The sequence below is a fragment of the Hyperolius riggenbachi genome, chromosome 4, assembly GCF_040937935.1.
Source record: "Hyperolius riggenbachi isolate aHypRig1 chromosome 4, aHypRig1.pri, whole genome shotgun sequence".
Taxonomy (NCBI): domain Eukaryota; kingdom Metazoa; phylum Chordata; class Amphibia; order Anura; family Hyperoliidae; genus Hyperolius; species Hyperolius riggenbachi.
In genome coordinates, this window is record NC_090649.1 from 243,086,247 (window position 1) to 243,105,214 (window position 18,968).

At 44.2% G+C, this 18,968-nt stretch overlaps 1 protein-coding gene across 2 annotated transcripts in view; it reads left to right on the forward strand.

The window, feature by feature from the left end:
- The window catches only part of MEI4 (meiotic double-stranded break formation protein 4), a 622,672-nt gene that overhangs the window by 438,076 nt on the left and 165,628 nt on the right, over nucleotides 1–18,968 (forward strand). Inside the window, exons 5-6 of one of the 2 annotated variants that reach the window (XM_068281515.1) lie at nucleotides 1,245–1,363; nucleotides 9,898–10,113. In XM_068281515.1, coding sequence (XP_068137616.1) covers nucleotides 1,245–1,363; nucleotides 9,898–10,111 — 333 coding nt within the window. In that variant the 3' untranslated portion in view covers nucleotides 10,112–10,113. Of the gene's footprint in view, nucleotides 1–1,244; nucleotides 1,364–9,897; nucleotides 10,114–18,968 lie in introns of those variants that run through there. The other variant, XM_068281517.1, reaches the window with a different exon arrangement.

An 18,968-nucleotide genomic window follows, 5' to 3' on the forward strand; every position in this document is an offset into this window, starting at 1 on the left:
CTTAAGTTTGAACAATGTGCCATCTCTGTCCCCTGTGCCTCCTATGTGCCCCCCTGTGCCTCCAGTGTCCCCCTCTGTGTCACCTCTGCCCTCTGTGCCTGCTTATACAAGTTTAAAAGCCATTTTTTCTTTGAATTTTAAAAATCGATTTTCAGAGTAAAAAACTCTGAAATCTGGACTTACCTGGGGATTACTCCTGCCCACCATGGCCCACTAGGTCCCCCGGCATCCTCTCAGGTTCTTCCTTGGAGGGCACCCAGTGCGTCATCACGTCGGTCGCTGTAGGCATCCTGTGCATGTGCGGTTCTCTAAAGACTGAACCGCACTTGCCCAGGATGCTTAAGGCGACTGGCATGATGATGCAATGGGTGTGCATGCGTGATTTCAGCCAAAGTTGCTGGATTACCGGAGCTGCCAGCAGAACCAAGGAAGAACCGAAGAGGATGTCGGGAGACCTCACAATGGATGTGCACCCGGGGGCTGGAGGTAGCCCCAGGTAAGTCCAGATTTCTGGGGGGGTTTACTGCTCAGGGTCCCTTTAAAGTTTCCTGCTGCACAGTAGCTAGCACAATACCAAATTGGGGCACAAAAGCTGCCATTATATTTAGCATACTAGGTTATTTTAGTTGATGAATTTCACCACCTGAGCTCAGTATGTGAATGTTTTATGTCATGCTAGGATTAGCTGTATGGAAAATGTAATATTTCCCTGATTATAATATGTTCCCAAAGATGAGCAGATAATCCGTATATATCAGATGGATCATGCACAAAATCCTTCTTCGCATCGTGTTGTTGTCTGTATATATACACCCGCTACATACAAGTTAAATATTAGAATAACTTCTTGCAGTGTGGTCTTATTGCTTTTTTTGCAGATGACACATGAATGCCCTTTTAATTTCCCGTTCACACTTATTTTATCTTGAATCAAATTTCCCGTTGGTTCTCCACTACTCTAGCATGAATGAGCTCTAACTGTGTGATGCTTAGAAACTTGAACACTTTATGGATTACTTTGTTTTACTGTGTGGAAGATGAGCCTTATGCAGATTTTGCTTCTACCTTTTTAAAGCAAGATGTTATACAAAATAAACATTTGAATAGATGCCAATATCATTTTACTTTTTTAGCCTAGAGGTATACAATTGGTGTTTTCCCATTTATATTAAATACATAAAATACTTAAAACCCTAGACTCAGCCTATTTATTAAATCTTTTTATTTTTTTTTATCCCCTGAAGACGGCAATAGCCGAAACTTGTCGGGACAGGATCGGGCAATTAAGCTACAGTATCGAGTTGAGGGGCCAGAGTACCACTTCTAGTGGGAAGAGATATCAGCCAGGGAGGGTCCTCTTGAAGTAAGTGCCTATCCTTGAACTGTCTGTGTATGCCTTTTTATCCAGCAATAAAACCTTTGTATAGTCCACTAAAAGCCTCCCTGTCTGCTCTATCTGCACACTGAGTGCATACAGGTGGAGGAGTGGAGAAGCCTACTATTCACGTAGAGGAGTACATCTGCGCTGTGTCATATTTATTAAATCTATTAAATATTATATTAAAAACAAATTTGCAATGATTAGCTATTAGAGTTTTGTGTATGTCTGTATTTTTTTGCAATAAATATATTGAAGTCTTTACAATATCTTTGGGCGCCCTCGGTGCCCCAGCACGCTCAGTGCCCAAATTCAAGTTATAGCCACTAATCATGGCAATTAACGTGGATGCCTATAGTGGTGCCCGAACTTCAAAGGCGTCAAAATAGCAGGCTGCAGTGAAGGCGGCACGGATATCAGCTGGGATTGCAGGGGGTCGGTTAGGGTTAGGCATCAGTTGGGGGGTCTGTTAGGGTTTGGGATCGGTTGGTGGGGAGTTGGTTAGGCTTCGGTTGGAGGGGTTTGGTTAGGGTTAGGCATTGATAGAGGTAGGCTTCAAGTGTGAATGGGGTCTGCTTAGGTGTTAGTAAAATATTGGTGAGTATTATCAATATTTTACTATTGTAGTTACATAGAGCCTAGTACAAGAATGTCAGTAATTTTCCTGGCAGCTCTTTTTGGCACCCAAATTACTGCAGCGCGCTTTTTACGTGTATGCATTTGGAACTGTTCAATTTAGTATGTTCAATTTAGTCTAGATAATACAGTTATAACCGTCAATTTAAAAAGAAAGCAACGTTAGACAGAAACAATTTTTTTTATTTTGTGAATGAAGGAACCAAAATAAACACAGTGAGCCTAGCTCTGCAGAGGAACTAATCATTTACAACAAGTAAGTTACCGGGGAAGTAATCCCCGGTGTTTATGTCGTACGGCGCTGCTTTCGCAGCAGTACCGTAAAGGAGATCGGCGATCCCCGGCCTCTGATTGGCCGGGGATCGCCGGCATCTGATAGGCTGAAGCCTATCTGAGGCGGTACAGGACGGATCGCTGTCCTGTATCACCTATAGTGAGGAGGGGAGGGAGAGAAGGAGAGGGAGGGGGGAATAGCGCTGCGGAGGGGGGCTTTGAGGAGCCCCCCTCGCTAGGCACAAGGCAGCGGCGGCGATCAGACCCCCCCCAGCAGGACATCCCCTAGTGGGAAAAAAAGGGGGAAGTCTGATCGCCCTGCCTAAAACCTGATCTGTGCTGGGGGCTGAAGAGCCCACGCAGCACATATTATTCAAAACACCCTTGGTCCTTAAGTGGTTAAATTGCTGATACCTATTGCTGGCCTCACACTTCACAATTTGATTATACATCTTTGTGGAGTCTTACCAGCTATTGCATGATATAAACTACAACAAAAGGTTCTTATTACCTAATACTGCACAGATGTGGTAAGATTGCTAAACTATTGTGCAATCACATTGTATGGTGTGCAGGCAATGCACATAAAGTTTATCAGCATTTATGCAAATAGCGTAACTTGCGCCATACAAAAATCTATACATTACTTGTATAACATTTGTTACTGGCTGACTTGGTTAGTGTTAGTCAGCCAGTAACATATGTGATGTCATGCAAACAATGCACTTGTTGTACAATGCAAGTGCATTATGTGATAAGTAATTTGCATAAATGCTAGTAAAATGTACATGTACTAACAGCACACATAATATTTACAGCTGTTGGGCCTGAAGTACAGCACAGAGGTAATATTGTGATGTGCATGGAGAGCAGGGCTATTTTAACATTACTAACATTGGGGTGCACTACACGTTAACCCTTTAACACCACAGGACAGGGGCATTGCTAGCCTTAAAGACCAGTGGCACATGCCCCCGATCTATTCTGGGATTCCATGGATGTTCTCCAGGCAGAGTCAGCTGCGGTGCCTCAATGGCGGGCATGCTGGGAGCTGTTGTTCACAGGGCCGGGCCGAGGCATAGGCTGGAGAGGCTCTAGCCTCAGGGCGCAGTGTAGGAGGGGGCACACAATTCATTCAGCTGTCATTCCTAATTGTGTATGAAGCCGAAAGAAATAAGAAAAGGGGATACATAGCAGTGACTGCAAGCCAGATAACTAGATATTAAGGTGTTGGGGAGGTTGTGGGCCCTGTGGCCCTCTTAGTCTAATAGCAATCAGTGTGTGACGGCTGGGGTGGAAGGAATGGAGGGGCGCACTTTGGTGTCTCAGCCTTGGGTGCTGGAGGACCTTGTCCCTGCTCTGGTTGTGCATACATTGAGGGGATGATGTGCTGCCTCTTTGTGGGCATACTGGGTGCTGTGGTGCCATGCTGAGCACTGTGATGCCTTAATGGGGGCATGCAGGGAGCTGTAGTTCTTATATGAGGGCATGCTGGGAATTGTGATACCTCAATGGGAGGCCCATGGGAGGGGGTTCACTAGAAGGTCAGGGAATTCTATGGGGGAACTGCCAGATAACCTGGCAGCAGGCAAGCCTGCCCAGAAGCCAGGTAATTCTGCCTACTTATGTTTACGTGACACTGTCTATTTATATGTTTTGTTTTTTTGTATTAATGGAGAGGGGGTTTCATCCAACATTTTTCTGGGAAGGCCTACTTAGACTGCTGTTACGCTCATGTAAATTTGGCTCCACCCATGACCACACCCACATTCTTGTGCATGGACACAACCACTTTCCAGCTGGAGTGCCCAAAATTGCCCTGGATCCCCTAGGATCCTAGAAACGCCCCTGCCACAGGCATTACCAGGTTAATGCATGCATTACCACAGTATAGCCCACGGTGCTGAAGTGTTAACATGCGGTAATGACATTAGTAATGGTAAAATTGGCATGCACTCCCTGCGAACCACAACTCTACCCTTGCCTCTAATTCTAGCTTCACATTAAACAAATAAAAGCCTCCATGGAGTAAAAGTATCTTCCAGGACATTTATGTGCTTTGCTAGGACTTTACCAAACATTGCTGCAGCCTGCTTACCTCTAGATGCAGATCTCAGTCAAGCCCACCCTGTGCACAGGTGATTTTCTAGCTATTAGTGGAAGTTTTAACAAGGAAGCATCAACAAAGTGTAAAACCATCTTCATATCTGCAAAGCGGTCATTTTGCATCCCCAGCCTATGTGTTGTTACACAAACGATGACACACAAAACCATAAATAGTAGACAAAGTAGAAGCAACAATGAATATATTTTGATGCGGCATCTGTGGCAGTTTATAGTTGGGATTGGGAGGCTGCCATAATCTTGTTTTATTTCTTTGATAGCCATCATGAGATGCATGTTAGCAATGGCTGTTAATAAAGAACACAGTGTTGCTAAGATCTATCTGACCAATGGCAGTGGAAGGGTTAAAGGATTCCCAAACTTAATGTATCTTCCAAACTTTTATTAAACCTACACTTGGCCAATTGTTTCACTTGGCTCGCCTCTATCCAATAAACTTACATCCATCCTAACCTGGTCCTAACACTAACTGAAATCAGACACTATCCTCCCCTAACTTGAAAATGTTTTTAAAGTGACCTGAGCACTTGTTATATAAAAATATTTGAAATGAAGCTCGCCCTAAGGGAGGTGCGTAAATAATGTGGGCTTTTGTGGGGGCAGCATTAAGGTTAACTTACTTATGGGGCTGCTCCAAAGCCCCTTTCTCTATGAGGGCATCAATTTTATTTAGACAATTTTCTAACAAGTAAAACAGTAATTAAAATCCAGCTACTTGAACAAACGCTATATTCTTCTATCAGAAGCATGACCGTACATGTCACAGACATTGCTTATAAATGGCCAGAACCATGATTATATTGCTGATCTGGTGTGCAGATCATAATTTGAACTAAATGAAAATCTATTAGCAAGTGTGTGCCTCAGCAAGCTGGTGTTTGGATATTGTTCAATGGAAGATCTATGTGCAGACTGCACACATTGGGCCTGATTCACATAATCACAGCAATATTGCTGTGCACAGTCATTGCACGGCAGTGTTGCTTGCGAATTTCCGGCAAAGTCATTTTCACAGCAAAAATCCCGTTTTCGCTTTCGCCAAATTTTCACAAAAATTAGCTTACATTTTCACGTTTTAGCGAAATTTAAAGGGAAAGTGCCATATTTTCACCCAAATACTAAATTTCGAAAATAACTGCTATATTCGACCTGTGTTTAGCATGAACATTCAAAAATTGATAGGAAGTAATGTCTTCTCTTCCCATATTAGGTCTCCAATGATTCTTAGCTGCAGAATTGACCCAGTACTCCTATAACTACAACCAATCAGACAACAGACAGCCCCTTGAAAAGCTCTCTGACACACCAGCCTCTGTTGGGAAGAGTTAGTGGATATGATAGGCGTAGAGAGAGCTTAGCTAGCTAGTACCAGGGGCATAGCAATAGGGGGTGCAGAGGTAGCCACCGCATCAGGGCCCTTGGGCTAGAGGGGCCCGGAGGGGCCCACCCTCAACCACAGTATTAGCTCTTTAACCACTTGCCGACCACCCACAGCCGTTGGGCGGCGGCAAGGGCTGGGCCCAAACGACTGCAATACGCCCATCGCCGGCGGCGGCAACAGGCTCCTCCCCCCTCGCACAGTAACCCGCCGGCCGATCGGAAGCGCCGGCGGGTTACTAGCTACCGGATCAGGCTGCCTCCTGCCCTGGTGGTCCCAGTGATCGAGGGCAGCCACGCAGGTAAGCACCCAAGCACATTGATCTGCCCCCCCTTCCCTCTGATCGCCCACAGCACCCCTCAGACCCCCCCCTGCCCACCCCTCAGACCCCTGTTTGCACCCAATCACCCCCTAATCACCCATCAATCACTCCCTGTCACTATCTGTCAGCGCTATTTTTTTAATTTGTCCCTAAACTGCCCCCTGGGGGCTCCTGATCACCCCCCACACTCTCAGATCCTCCCCAGCCCCCCCCCCAGCCCCCCCCCCCCTGTGTACTGCATACATCTATCCTCCCCTGTAATCACCTTTCAATCACCTGTCATTCACCCGTCAATCACCACCTGTCACTGCCACCTATCAGATCAGACCCTAACCTGCCTCTTACGGGCATCTGATCACCCTCCCACACCATCAGATCGCCCGCAGACCTACCCTCAGATCCCCTCCAAATTGCATTGTTCTGCCATCTAATTACCCACTGATCACCCATCAATCACCCCCTGTCACCACCTGTCACTGCTACCCATCAGATCAGACCCCTATCTGCCCCTAGGGCACCCAATCACCCGCCCACACCCTCAGAATGACCTCAACCCCCCCCCAGACCTTCCCCCCCTGTGCACTGTTTACATCTATCCTCCCCTGTAATCACCTGTCAATCACCTGTCATTCACCCATCAATCACCCATCAATCACCACCTGTCACTGCCACCTATCAGATCAGACCCTAACGTGCCTCTTACGGGCATCTGATCACCCACCCACACCATCAGATCGCCCGCAGACCCACGCTCAGATCACCTCCAAAGTGCATTGTTTACATCTGTTCTGCCATCTAATCACCCCCTGTCACCACCTGTCACTGCTACCCATCAGATCAGACCCTAATCTGCCCCTTGGGCACCCAATCACCCACATACACCCTCAGAATGCCCTCGGACCCCAGCCCTGATCACCTCGCCAGTGCATTGCTTGCATCTATTCCCCCCTCTAATCACACCTTGAGACACCCATCAATCACCTCCTGTCACCACCTGTCACCCCCTAGCACACCTACCCATTAGATCAGGCCCTAATTTTCCCCGTGTGGGCTCCTGATCACTCGGCCAAACCTGTTATAAATCACCTTTTGCTCCGGCACCAGCAAACTCATCAGCGAGAGTTGCAAACACGACTCATCACAGCAAGCAGGAGATAGACTTTCTCAGTCATCTTCAAAGTATAAGTTGTTTATTCAGGAAACATATATACAGATACAGTTTGTCATATCCTAGCCAAGCAGATTCTCATGTGGCGTTACAGCTGCGTGATTACCTTCCTGCTGAGGGTAATCAGGTCTTCTTATGTCTATCCTATGTTACATCTAGACTAACTATGTACAGCATCCATTATACCAGATTACATAAAGGAAGGAAATAAGTAATTAGGGGTTCCAGTCAGCATATAGAGAGCATGAAAGTAGGAATCCGAGTGCGCTCTGTCAGCCCATCCGGCCCCTTAATACTGACTAGGAAAGAGTTAAATGTGACCTCATCTTAGCCATCCCCCAGACCCGACTATTGGCTTAGACCCCTCGTGGTGTCATAATACCCACCTACTCGATTAATATTCCATGACCACTTTTCACTTACTTACAAGAATGTGATATTTTGTAAATATGGCCTATGTTGATTGTTCTCGTAGTCCATTTGTCTGGGGCAGTGTAGGCCTGTGGCCTTGCTTCAGGAACATGTTCTCAGTATCTGCTTGTATCATCTGCTTCAAGCAGACACTGAGAGGCTTGTGCCTGCATCACAAGAAACTCTATTTTAAAGGTATACTCTGCGAACAAGCCTTTTACCTAAAACTCAGTCCAAATAACTGAGGCCTACTTAAATTATAACAAAGCTCTCAGATCCCCCTCAGACCCCCTTCCGATCACCTGCCCAGTGCATTGATTGCATCTATTTTCCCCTATAACCACCCCCTGAGACACCCATCAATCACCTCCTATCACCCCCCTAGCACTCCTATCCATCAGATCAGGCCCAATACAACCTGTCATCTAAGAGGCCACCCTGCTTATGACCAGTTCCACAAAATTCGCCCCCTCATAGACCACCTGTCATCAAAATTTGCAGATGCTTATACCCCTGAACAGTCATTTTGAGACATTTGGTCTCCAGACTGCTCATGGTTTTGGGCCCCTAAAATGCCAGGGCAGTATAGAAACCCCGCAAGTGACCTCATTTTAGAAAAAAAAACACCCCAAGGTATTGCGTTAGGTGTATGACGAGTTCATAGAAGATTTTATTTTTTTGTCAAAAGTTAGCGGAAATTGATTTTTATTGTATTTTTCACAAAGTGTCATTTTCCACTAACTTGTGACAAAAATTAAAATCTTCTATGAACTCATCATACACCTAATGGAATACCTTGGGGTGTTTTCTTTCTAAAATGGGGTCACTTGTCGGGTTCCTATACTGCCCTGGCATTTTAGGGGCCCTAAACCGTGAGGAGTAGTCTAGAAACCAAATGCCTCAAAATGACCTGTGAATAGGACGTTGGGCCCCTTAGCGCAGCTAGGCTGCAAAAAAGTGCCACACGTGGTATCGCCATACTCAGGAGAAGTAGTATAATGTGTTTTGGGGTGTATTTTTACATATACCCATGCTGGGTGGGAGATATCTCTGTAAATGGACAATTGTGTGTAAAAAAAAAATCAAACATTTGTCATTTACAGATATTTCTCCCACCCAGCATGGGTATATGTAAAAATACACCACAAAACACAGTATACTACTTCTTCTGAGTACGACAGTACCACATGCGTGGCACTTTTTTGCAGCCTAACTGCGCCAAGGGGCCCAAAGTCCAATGAGTACCTTTAGGATTTCACAGGTCATTTTGAGACATTTGGGTTCAAGACTACTCCTCATGGCTTAGGGCCCCTAAAATGCCAGGGCAGTATAGGAACCCCACAAGTGACTCCATTTTAGAAAGAAGACACCCCAAGGTATTCCGTTAGGTGTATGACAAGTTCATAGAAGATTTTATTTTTTGTCACAAGTTAGCAGAAATTGATTTTTATTGTTTTTTTTTTCACAAAGTGTCATTTTCCGCTAACTTGTGACAAAAAATAAAATCTTCTATGAACTCACCATACTCCTGACGGAATACCTTGGGGTGTCTTCTTTCTAAAATGGGGTCATTTGTGGTATAGTATTCCGGAGCATTTTGCTGAGTGTCATAATAAATCCCCTGAAGGTATAAGATGTTTCGCAATCGATTGTGTAAAACCCAATTGGAGGGGTGGAAACACTATTAAAACGTTATCCCAATTGGAGACACGATGGATCTATCAGTTAGATACACTTAGACCAGGGGGTCTGAATGCCCATATTGATCTTAATTGTTTTATCAAGGATGAATAATCGGTTTTATGATTAGATTTTATTTGTTTTAGTCATTTGAATATGTATTAATATGTTTTATGAATCACCATAGCTTTTGTCATATATTAAGAATCACCTGCTTTGACTTGATTGTACATATATTGTATTTCTAGGACATACAATTGTCCCTTCCTGCCTCCTGTACTGTCGGCTAATTAATGGGAATGAAGGGAGGAGGATCTATTCAATTATGTGCATCTATATAAACCCTGTTTAGTTTGTATAAAGTATCCCCTGATGAAGGCGTGAGGCCGAAATCCGGATCGGGATACAATTTTTTATATGCAATAAAGCCAAGAATCCGTCCTGTAAGTGCATTCTTATGCGCAGCGTTACCAACATTCAGCGTAGTCTGCACAATTAGTTTGTCCCCTCTGTATACCCTTATCCAGGAAGCAAGCCGACACTTGCCTGGAGAGCGGTGGAACGCAGAGTGTGACGTTACTACTGGCGGATGTGGAGAGGGAAGGACGGAGTGTCTCCGCGCGAGCTTTGAGCCCAGCTGCGCCACTGAGAGCCTCTCTCTCTCCCCCACATTCCGGAACGGATTATAGCACAAGAGAAGACGGCATCATCCTCGGTTGGGGTATTGGTGATCCAGCTTAGAGGTACTGTCACGAGTCTTTTGTAAGACGGATAATCCACTGTAGCTTAAGGGAGGCGCTGCCGTCCCTACAATGCAATCCCCGCAATTAATACTCGGCTGTACAAACATTGTGACTGTCCACATTTATGGCTCTGTATTTCGAGCGCCAGGTGCTCCTATTATACTTTGCAAATATACACTAAATGTTTTTTTTTAATCAAAGACATGTAGCACAATAAATTTGGACAAAAATGTATACAGAAATTTTACTTTATTTGAAAAATGTCAGCAAACAAAGTAAAAAAAATCATTTTTTGACAAAATTCATGACTTTTTTTTTGATGAATATAATAAAACTAAAACTCTCAGCAGCAATCAAATAGCACCAAAAGAAAGCTGTATTAGTGACAAGAAAAGGAGGTAAAATTCATTTAGATAGTAGGTTGCATGACCGAGCAATAAACCGTGAAAGCTGCAGTGGTCTGAATGGAGAAAAAGGATCTGGTCTTTAAGGGGCAAAAAGGCTGTGGTCCTTAAGTGGTTAATGGTCGTATGCTGGTAATATTCACTTCTATAGATGATTAGGATAGCAGTAATCATTAACACACTGTTTCCCATCCCTGTGGTTGTCCTTGATTTGGTTTTGGTGTGGCGTATCAATTGTTATGTATAGAGAGCTTGGGGGGCCCCAATGCAAAACTTGCACTGGGGCCCACAGCTTCCTAGCTATGCCACGACTAGCTACTGATCATTTATTTGCAGTCTACTGTGTGTTTGTGGTTTGAAAGTCTCCACAAATACAAGATACAGCAGGCTATATTGTAGTTGTATTCTAAAACAAAAGTCCTTTTTAAAGGAGAACTGTAGTGAGAGGTGTATGAAGGCTGCCATATGTATTTCAATTTAAGCAATACCAGTTGCTCGGCTGTCCTGCAGATCAATGTGGCTGCAGTAGTGTCTGAATCACACCAGAAACATGCATGCAGCTGATCTTATCAGATCTGAAAATAATGTCAGAAACACCTGATCTGCTGCATGCTTATTCCGGGTCTAGTATTAGAGGCAGAGGATTAGCAAGATAGCCAGGCATCTGGTATTGTTCCAAAGGAAATAAATATGACAGCCTCCATATTCTTCTCGCTACAGTTGTCCTTTAAAAAACTGTATTGAGAGGTATATGGAGGCTGCCATATTTATTTCCTTTTAAGCAATACCAGTTCCCTGGCTATCTTGCTGATCCTCTACCATTAATACTTTTAGCCATAGACCCTGAACAAGCATGCAGCAGATCAGGTGTTTCTGATATTTGTTTCAGATTTCTGAGAAGATTAGCTGCATGCTTGTTTCTGGTTTGATTCAAATACTGTGATTTCAGCCCTTAAAACGCGTCAAATCCAGATTTTCCCCCGGGACTTTTGGCGTCTATCTCACTCCGCCATGCCCCCCTCCAGGTGTTAGACCCCTTGAAACATCTTTTCCATCACTTTTGTGGCCAGCATAATTTTTTCTAGTTTTCCAAGTTCGCCTCCCCATTGAAGTCTATTGCGGTTCGCATAAGTGTGCGGGAACCAAACTTTTTGCAGAAGTTCGCGAACCGAAAATCAGAGGTTCGGGCCATCTCTATAAGTCATTCCCCCCCCCCTCCCGCCACTGTCAATTTATGGGATATGTACACTGCCTGCTTCTCCTGACTTATGGGGGTGATGGACTGCTTCTCCCAGACCTGACTTATGGAGGTGATGGTCACTCTGACCAAGCCGATGCTCCCCCCACTACTGTCATTTTATGGGATATGTACATTGCCTGCTTCTCCTGACTTATGGGGGTGATGGTCACTCTGACCGAGCTGCTGCTCCCCCAGCCACTGTCACTTTATGGGATATGTACTCTGCCTGCTTCTCCTGACTTAAAGGTCTTATGGTCACTCTGACCGAGCCGCTGCTCAACCCGCTACTGTCATTTTATGGGATATGTACACTGCCTGCTTCTCCTGCCTTATGGGGATGATGGTCACTCTGCTGCTCCCCTCTGCCTCTGTAATAATACTGACTGACACGTGCACTTCATGTAATAATTTTTTTTTATTTAAATCACTATGTATATTGAAGCGTTTAAAAAGAAAATAACATGAATGTATACTTTTTTTTCCTTTCGTAAATTTAAAATTTATTGTCTCCAAAACTATAAGGTCTTTTTGAAATATTATCTTTTCCCCTTATACCCACCGTTCTCCTTAACATACTCTGCTAATTTGGTGATTCTAGCTTGTAAGGGGGCTTTGCAATTTACAGCAAAAATCGCGGACATTAGGCGAAAATAAATGGTAAAATATTCGGGCGAATTTTCGCTTGTCAAAGCAAAAATATTACTTATTTCGGCGAAAATTCAGCGAAAAGAATATTTGCATTTTCCGCTCATCACTGTTGCACGGCAATATTACCCTTACTATCAGCACTGTGTACCACAGTAATGCTCATTAGGAACACGTGTTACCATAGCAACAGCTGCGCTAGTCAAACACCGTGGATCACGCTAATAGCATAACTAGCAGTATACAGTGATGATAGTAAGGGTAATATTACTGTACGGTGACTGTGCATGGAAGTATTACCTTAATTTTGGGCATCAGGCCTCTTGGCCCAATTCACTATTTTTCTTACATATTCCCTTAGGAGAAATAGTACCAAAAAGTAAGTGAAAAGAGACTGTCATAATTATTTTAAGTATTTTCTTGCTTGCTGGTGGCTTGAAAGGCATGTTATTGATGAGGTGTAAAAATATCACCTCGGAGAAAATTTGAATTGAATAAGGGCCATAGATTTACTGAATTTAGAATTCTTTAACCAAATCCCGACCACCTAACGCACGATTGCGAGTGGGAGAGTGACTCTCTCGTTCCTCCATGATGCATATGTGCCTCATCTTGTGAGGAACGAGATCACTACGCGCAGGGGACCCAAGCCATCAGCCTGCCACCCACCGTTCCACGCTGGCAGGCTGTTTATTTAGGTATTTATTAATGTAAATATTTATATAGTACTGACATCTTATGCAGCGCTGCACAGAGTTTATTCTTGTCACTTAACTGTCTCTCGGAGGGGCTCACAATCTAATCCCTACCATAGGCATATGTCTATGTATGTATAGTGTAGTGTATGTATCGTAGTCTAGAGCCAATTTGGGCAGGGGGGAGGGGAACAAAAAAAAGTAGTTTTTTTTCAAAAATATAGGTCTTTTTTAATTCATAAAAAAAAAATTGCAGCAGCAATCAAATGCCACTAAAAGAAAGTGCTATTTGTGAGAAGAAAAGGGGGAATTCTTTTGGGTGCTAAGTTGTATGATCGAGCAATAAACCATTAAAGTTGTGGAGTGTTGAATTGTAAAAAATGGCCTGGTCACTAGAGTGGTATAAACCTCTAGGGCTCAAGAGGTTAAAGGAAACATCAGGGAGTTTTAAAAGAATCACTACTTACCTGGGAGAGCTCAGTGGATGACGAACACCTTGACATTGCTATGAGTTTACTGTACTGGTTACTGTAGATAAACTAAGCTCATTTTGCTTAGACTATTTACTGACCAAATTTAGATAATCTTAATGCAAATTTAATTTTTGTGTTTAATTATTAGTAGCAATTGATTCCACTATAGGAGTATGTGCATTTAACAGTGTAAAGAAGTGCTAAATGTTGGTGTCACTTAAAGGAAACATCAGGGAGTTTTTAAAAAAAGCTGATGTACTTACCTGTGCCTTCGTCTAGCCCCTAGAAGGCTATGTGCCCCTCGTTGCAGCTCCGCTCCAAGACGGTCTCCCAGGGTCCCCTCTGTAGCAGCCGCGGACACCGCCTGGTCAGTGGCCTCTTTGCATGCAGAAGTACTGCGCCTGTGCACAATGCTTCGGGCCACAGTTGCGCTGCTTGCACATGCACAGAGGCTGCTGACCTGGCTGGGTCAGTGGCTGCTACCGAGAGGGGACCCTAGGAGACTGGCTTGGAACAGAGCTGCAGTGAGAGACACATAGCCTTCCAGGGGCTGGAGGAAAAGGTAAGTAGATCTGATTTTTTTTTTAAACTCCCTGATGTTTCCTTTAGGTGCCACTAAAACTGCAGCACTTCTTTACACTGTTACGCTAGGTACACACGATACAATTTTCTGGCAGATTTACCTGCCAAATCGATTTTTTCCAACATATTCGATCTGAATTTTGATTGATTTTCTGTTCACTTCTATGAAAATCGATCGGAAAATGGACAGCCGAGTCTAAAATGGAGCTACAAGCTTGCTTTGACACCACCGACTGGTCGACCCTAGAGGCACCCTCCCTAGATGAATGGGCCGAAAATGTCACCTCCTACATTCGTTTCTGTGAGGAAACGTGCATCCCACCCAAGACTTTCAGGGTCTTCCCCAATAACAAGCCCTGGTTCAACGACAAGCTCTGCCGGCTTCGGAAATGCAAGGAGGAAGCGCACAGGTCTGGCTCACCCGAGGAGTACAGGGAGGCCAGGTACACCCTGAAAAGAGAGCTGCGATCAGCAAAGAGGGCTTACTCCGAGAAGGTGGGGCTCTGCCTCCAGTCTAACAACACACGGGAGGTTTGGAAGGGCCTGAGGGCGGCCACGAACTTCAAACCCATTCCTCAACTGGTGACCCCAAGTCTTCATCTGGCAGAGGAGCTCAATGAGTTCTACTGCAGGTTTGAGCGACAACCAACCCAGCTTGCAGACCGCACAGCCGCGGCCATGGTGACCCCCCTTGGGTGAATCCGGCACCCTGGCTCCTGCTGCCGTCCACGAAACTGAGGTACTCAGTGTCGTCGATCTGCCTGAGAACCTGTGCCGATCAGTTAGCCCCTGTGCTCGCCGCCTTATTCAAGCGGTCTCTATCGGATGGCACAATCCCCTCCTGTTTTAAGCGGTCTACAATTGTACCAATTCCCAAAAAAACAGGCAGCACTGAGCACAACAACTTCCGACCGGTGGCCCTAACCTCTAACATCATGAAGCTGCTGGAGCGAGTGGTCCTTGCCCACCTGAAAAGGTTCACGGACGTCCACCTTGACCCACTCCAATTTGCATATAGGGCAAACAGATCTGTGGAGGACGCCATCAATGCCAGCTTGGCATACGTCACGGAGCACCTAGACAACCCTGCCTCCTATGCTAGGCTACTGTTCCTGGACTTTAGCTCAGCATTCAACACGATCTGCCCAGACATCCTGCTCACAAACCTGACGCAGCTTGGGGTGGACCCAACCCTACGGGCATGGATCAAGCACTTCCTGACGAACAGAACTCAACAGGTGAGGCTGGGAAACTGCTACTCCAGCGTAAGAATCACCAACACTGGGGCTCCACAAGGCTGTGTACTTTCACTGCTATTGTTCTCCCTCTATACCAACCATTGCATATCATCCGCGGACTCTGTGAAGGTCATCAAATTTGCAGACGATACCACTATCATTGGCCTTATTGGCAGCAACGGGGAGCACAAATACCGCAGTGAAGTCGAGAGAATCTGCAACTGGTGTGAAGACAACAACCTTGTACTAAACACAGCAAAGACGGTTGAACTAGTCGTAGATTTCAGAAGGAACCCTTCCCCACTCCCACCTGTCCTCATTGGGGGAACTGAGGTCTCAAGGGTGTCATCGGTACGGTTCCTCGGCACAACTCTCACGAATGACCTGGTCCCCACTGCCCGGGTCTCTGTCGTTGTCCTTATCACCACTGTATCATCACTACCCATCCACTATCAGTAGCAGCTCTATTGGACTAACTGTTGCCTCGGGACTGTTTTCACCTGAAAGCCATATCTATATCACTACTGCATTTCTGTACTTCATTGTTAACTGTATGTGTTGTGAAATTGTCCTCTGTCCTCTTACACTATGTCTATGCCATGTGAACCGCAATCAATTCCGAGTATAGCTCTGCTGTACTTGACGAAATAAAGTGATTCTGATTCTGAAAATCGATTAAAAATAAGATCGGGTATGTTAAAAATATCAATCTGGCAGGTAAATCTGCTTGGACGTTTGCTGTATACGCGGGGATACAGTGAAGTCCTTCTGATCCTGAGCTTGGATTCTGACATCACCATGTTGGTGACTGGTAGTATTCCTTCTTGCCTTGTTCCTGAGGACGTAACTAAAGCAGCGGTTGCCATTAGTTACGCTCCTACCTGTTAGTCTTGTCTATGTCAGTGTGAATGTTTGCCGTCGCTGGGGCAACAACTAGATTGGCAAAACATTCCGTCTGTCTGTCTGTTGTTTGTCTTGTAAATTGCTTTTACTTGTGCTTTAGCTAGTTTCTTGATAAATATATATGCAGATCTGCGATATATATTTATCCGTTAGTTGAGTCGTTTGTTATTTTTCTGAATTAATGTGTATGACCTTAGCCTGTTACCAACTACGATTTCGCCTAGTCTATTGTAGCGCAGCCATCTGATCTAACGTGTATGACCCTAGCCTGTTACCAACTACGTCTGTTGTGTATTGTATCACATAGCATCTAGCCTGATAGGTGATATTGGAAGCCCAGAGCTGCAGTTGCTCTGGGCAATCTTGCTCTCTTGTTCATTACTCCTGTGGCCACCTGTGGATCCTCTTCCATTAACCAGCTACATAGTCTTGAGCACACGCACTGACTCAGAAAGTATACCCCCCAAGCATTACAAAAACACATACAAATAAGAAGTACATTTCTCCCAGAGTAAAATGAGCCATAAATTACTTTTCTCCTATGTTGCTGTCACTTACAGTAAGTAGTAGAAATCTGACACTACCAACAGATTTTGGACTAGCCCATCTTCTCATAGGGGGGTTCTCAGGGTTTTCTTTATTTTTAAAAGCACTTAGTGAATGGCAGTTGCTCCGTCCAACTGCCAAAATAGTGTGCAGTGAGCAGGAAGGCTGGCCAGCATCTTTATGTAAATCTTTTTCAGGGAATGTCTTTATAAGAAATAAAGGCCATGCTGAGAATCCCCTATTGAGAGATGGACTAGCCCAAGACCTGTCAGTAATGTCAGATTTCTACTACCTACTGTAAGTGACAGCAACATAAGTAATTTATGGCTCATTTTACTCTGGGAGAAATGTACTTCTTATTTTAAATTTTAAGATTTTCGCTACACTTCTTCTTTAAGCAAAATGAGCTTAGCTTATCTACAGTAACCATAAACTTATAGCAATGTATTGGCCAAAGATGGTGTTCTTCATCCACAGAGCTCTGCTATATCTAGTCTCTCTGCAGTTTATGTCTGTTATCATAGAAGCAGTTGTGGAAAGCAATGTTCTAGGTGACATAATACAAAAATGCAAGGGTGGAAAGACATTAATTTTGCTGTAAAAAGGAATGCTTACAAGTAATATCAGTTGCCCAGAAAGGTAATGGTTGAAAAAATCCTCTTTAGCAAGTATTTATTTTTTTATATTTCAGCTCTGGTAAGTTCATGTGATTGTTGAACTTCTAACTCCCTTGAACACATTTTGCAATGTGCATTGCCTTGGTGCACCTTTAACCATTTAGGAAGATGTCAGTCAGGTGCATTCTGAATTTGTATATACTGTATTTATGTGCCTGTGACTCCACTCGCACCTCGTGAATGATCAATGCATACTGATACCAGGCATCGTCTGCCATACACACCACCAGGGAATAATATAGAGGTTCAGTGTTACAATGCAAGTTGTATTTCCCAGCAGCAACCTCATTCTATTTTGTATCAATTCAGATTTGTATTTAAGACTGCACTGGCTTCTGAAGTTCAGCTATTACTTTTTTCAAATGTATATATTTTGGCACTTGTGACTGTGTACAGCTGCCTGTAGAATAGGGATATGCTAAACCACATCTGGAGGTGCTCATACCTGGTCTGGATCTTTACAAGCTCCATATACTGTCTGATGAAGCGGGATGTAACCTGTGAAATGCGTTGCTATCACTCTGGAGTCTATTTGAAGAAAGATATTTTCAGTGAATAACTGATCGTGTGTCTACTTGTGGGAGGTAAGTCCACCACTACCTCCCCCTTTTAAACCGTGTTTTAACAATTTTATCCTAATCTGGCACCTCCGTTTGAACAACTGTTTATTCTGAGTGTCTACCCTTGGTGGAGTGGTGTTACCACCTTTTCTTCTACTTCTACAGGGAGTAACATTTTTAACCCAGGTGGGGTTGGGTCTAATCTCCCCACCTGCCTACTGAGTGGTTACCAGAGGTAACCCACCTTTGTGAGTATACTCGCATATATTTACTCTTATGACCAATTGGTTTGACATACTGCACTATTGGGGCTCTCGGTCTGCTTTTTTTTTTTTAATTACATATGGGCCGAGGGGGTAATTCTGACAGTGCTGACCTTCAGTTATCTACTGGGGACTTTCTCATTGGTCAACCAGTCTACATGATATTTCAAGCATCCTTTAACCTAGATTAGCCAATTGTCGTTTATCAGGAAGATGAAGAGCATCATTCTACAGCATAGTTTATACTGCACGCAACTGCAATATGGTATAGTTCTCTGATGTGTTTTAAAACAGTAATCTAGTAGTGAATCTTAACAGGAGCTAGGTCAACCTAACCTGGTTGCAATGAGAGAAGTCATAGGCAGGAGGGGTTGTGACAGTAGCAGGGAGTCCAGATGAATTCAGGGACCCACTAGGGTCCAAAAAAAAACCATTAGTAGAAAATGGGTGTTGATATTACGGAGACATCTCGGAGCTCACTCCAACCTGAATTATGCAAATTCTTTGCTTTAAAGAGAAACTCCGACCAAGAATTGAACTTTATCCCAATCAGTAGCTGATACCCACTTTTACATGAAAAATATAATGATTTTCACAAACAGACCATCAGGGGGCGCTGTATGACTGAT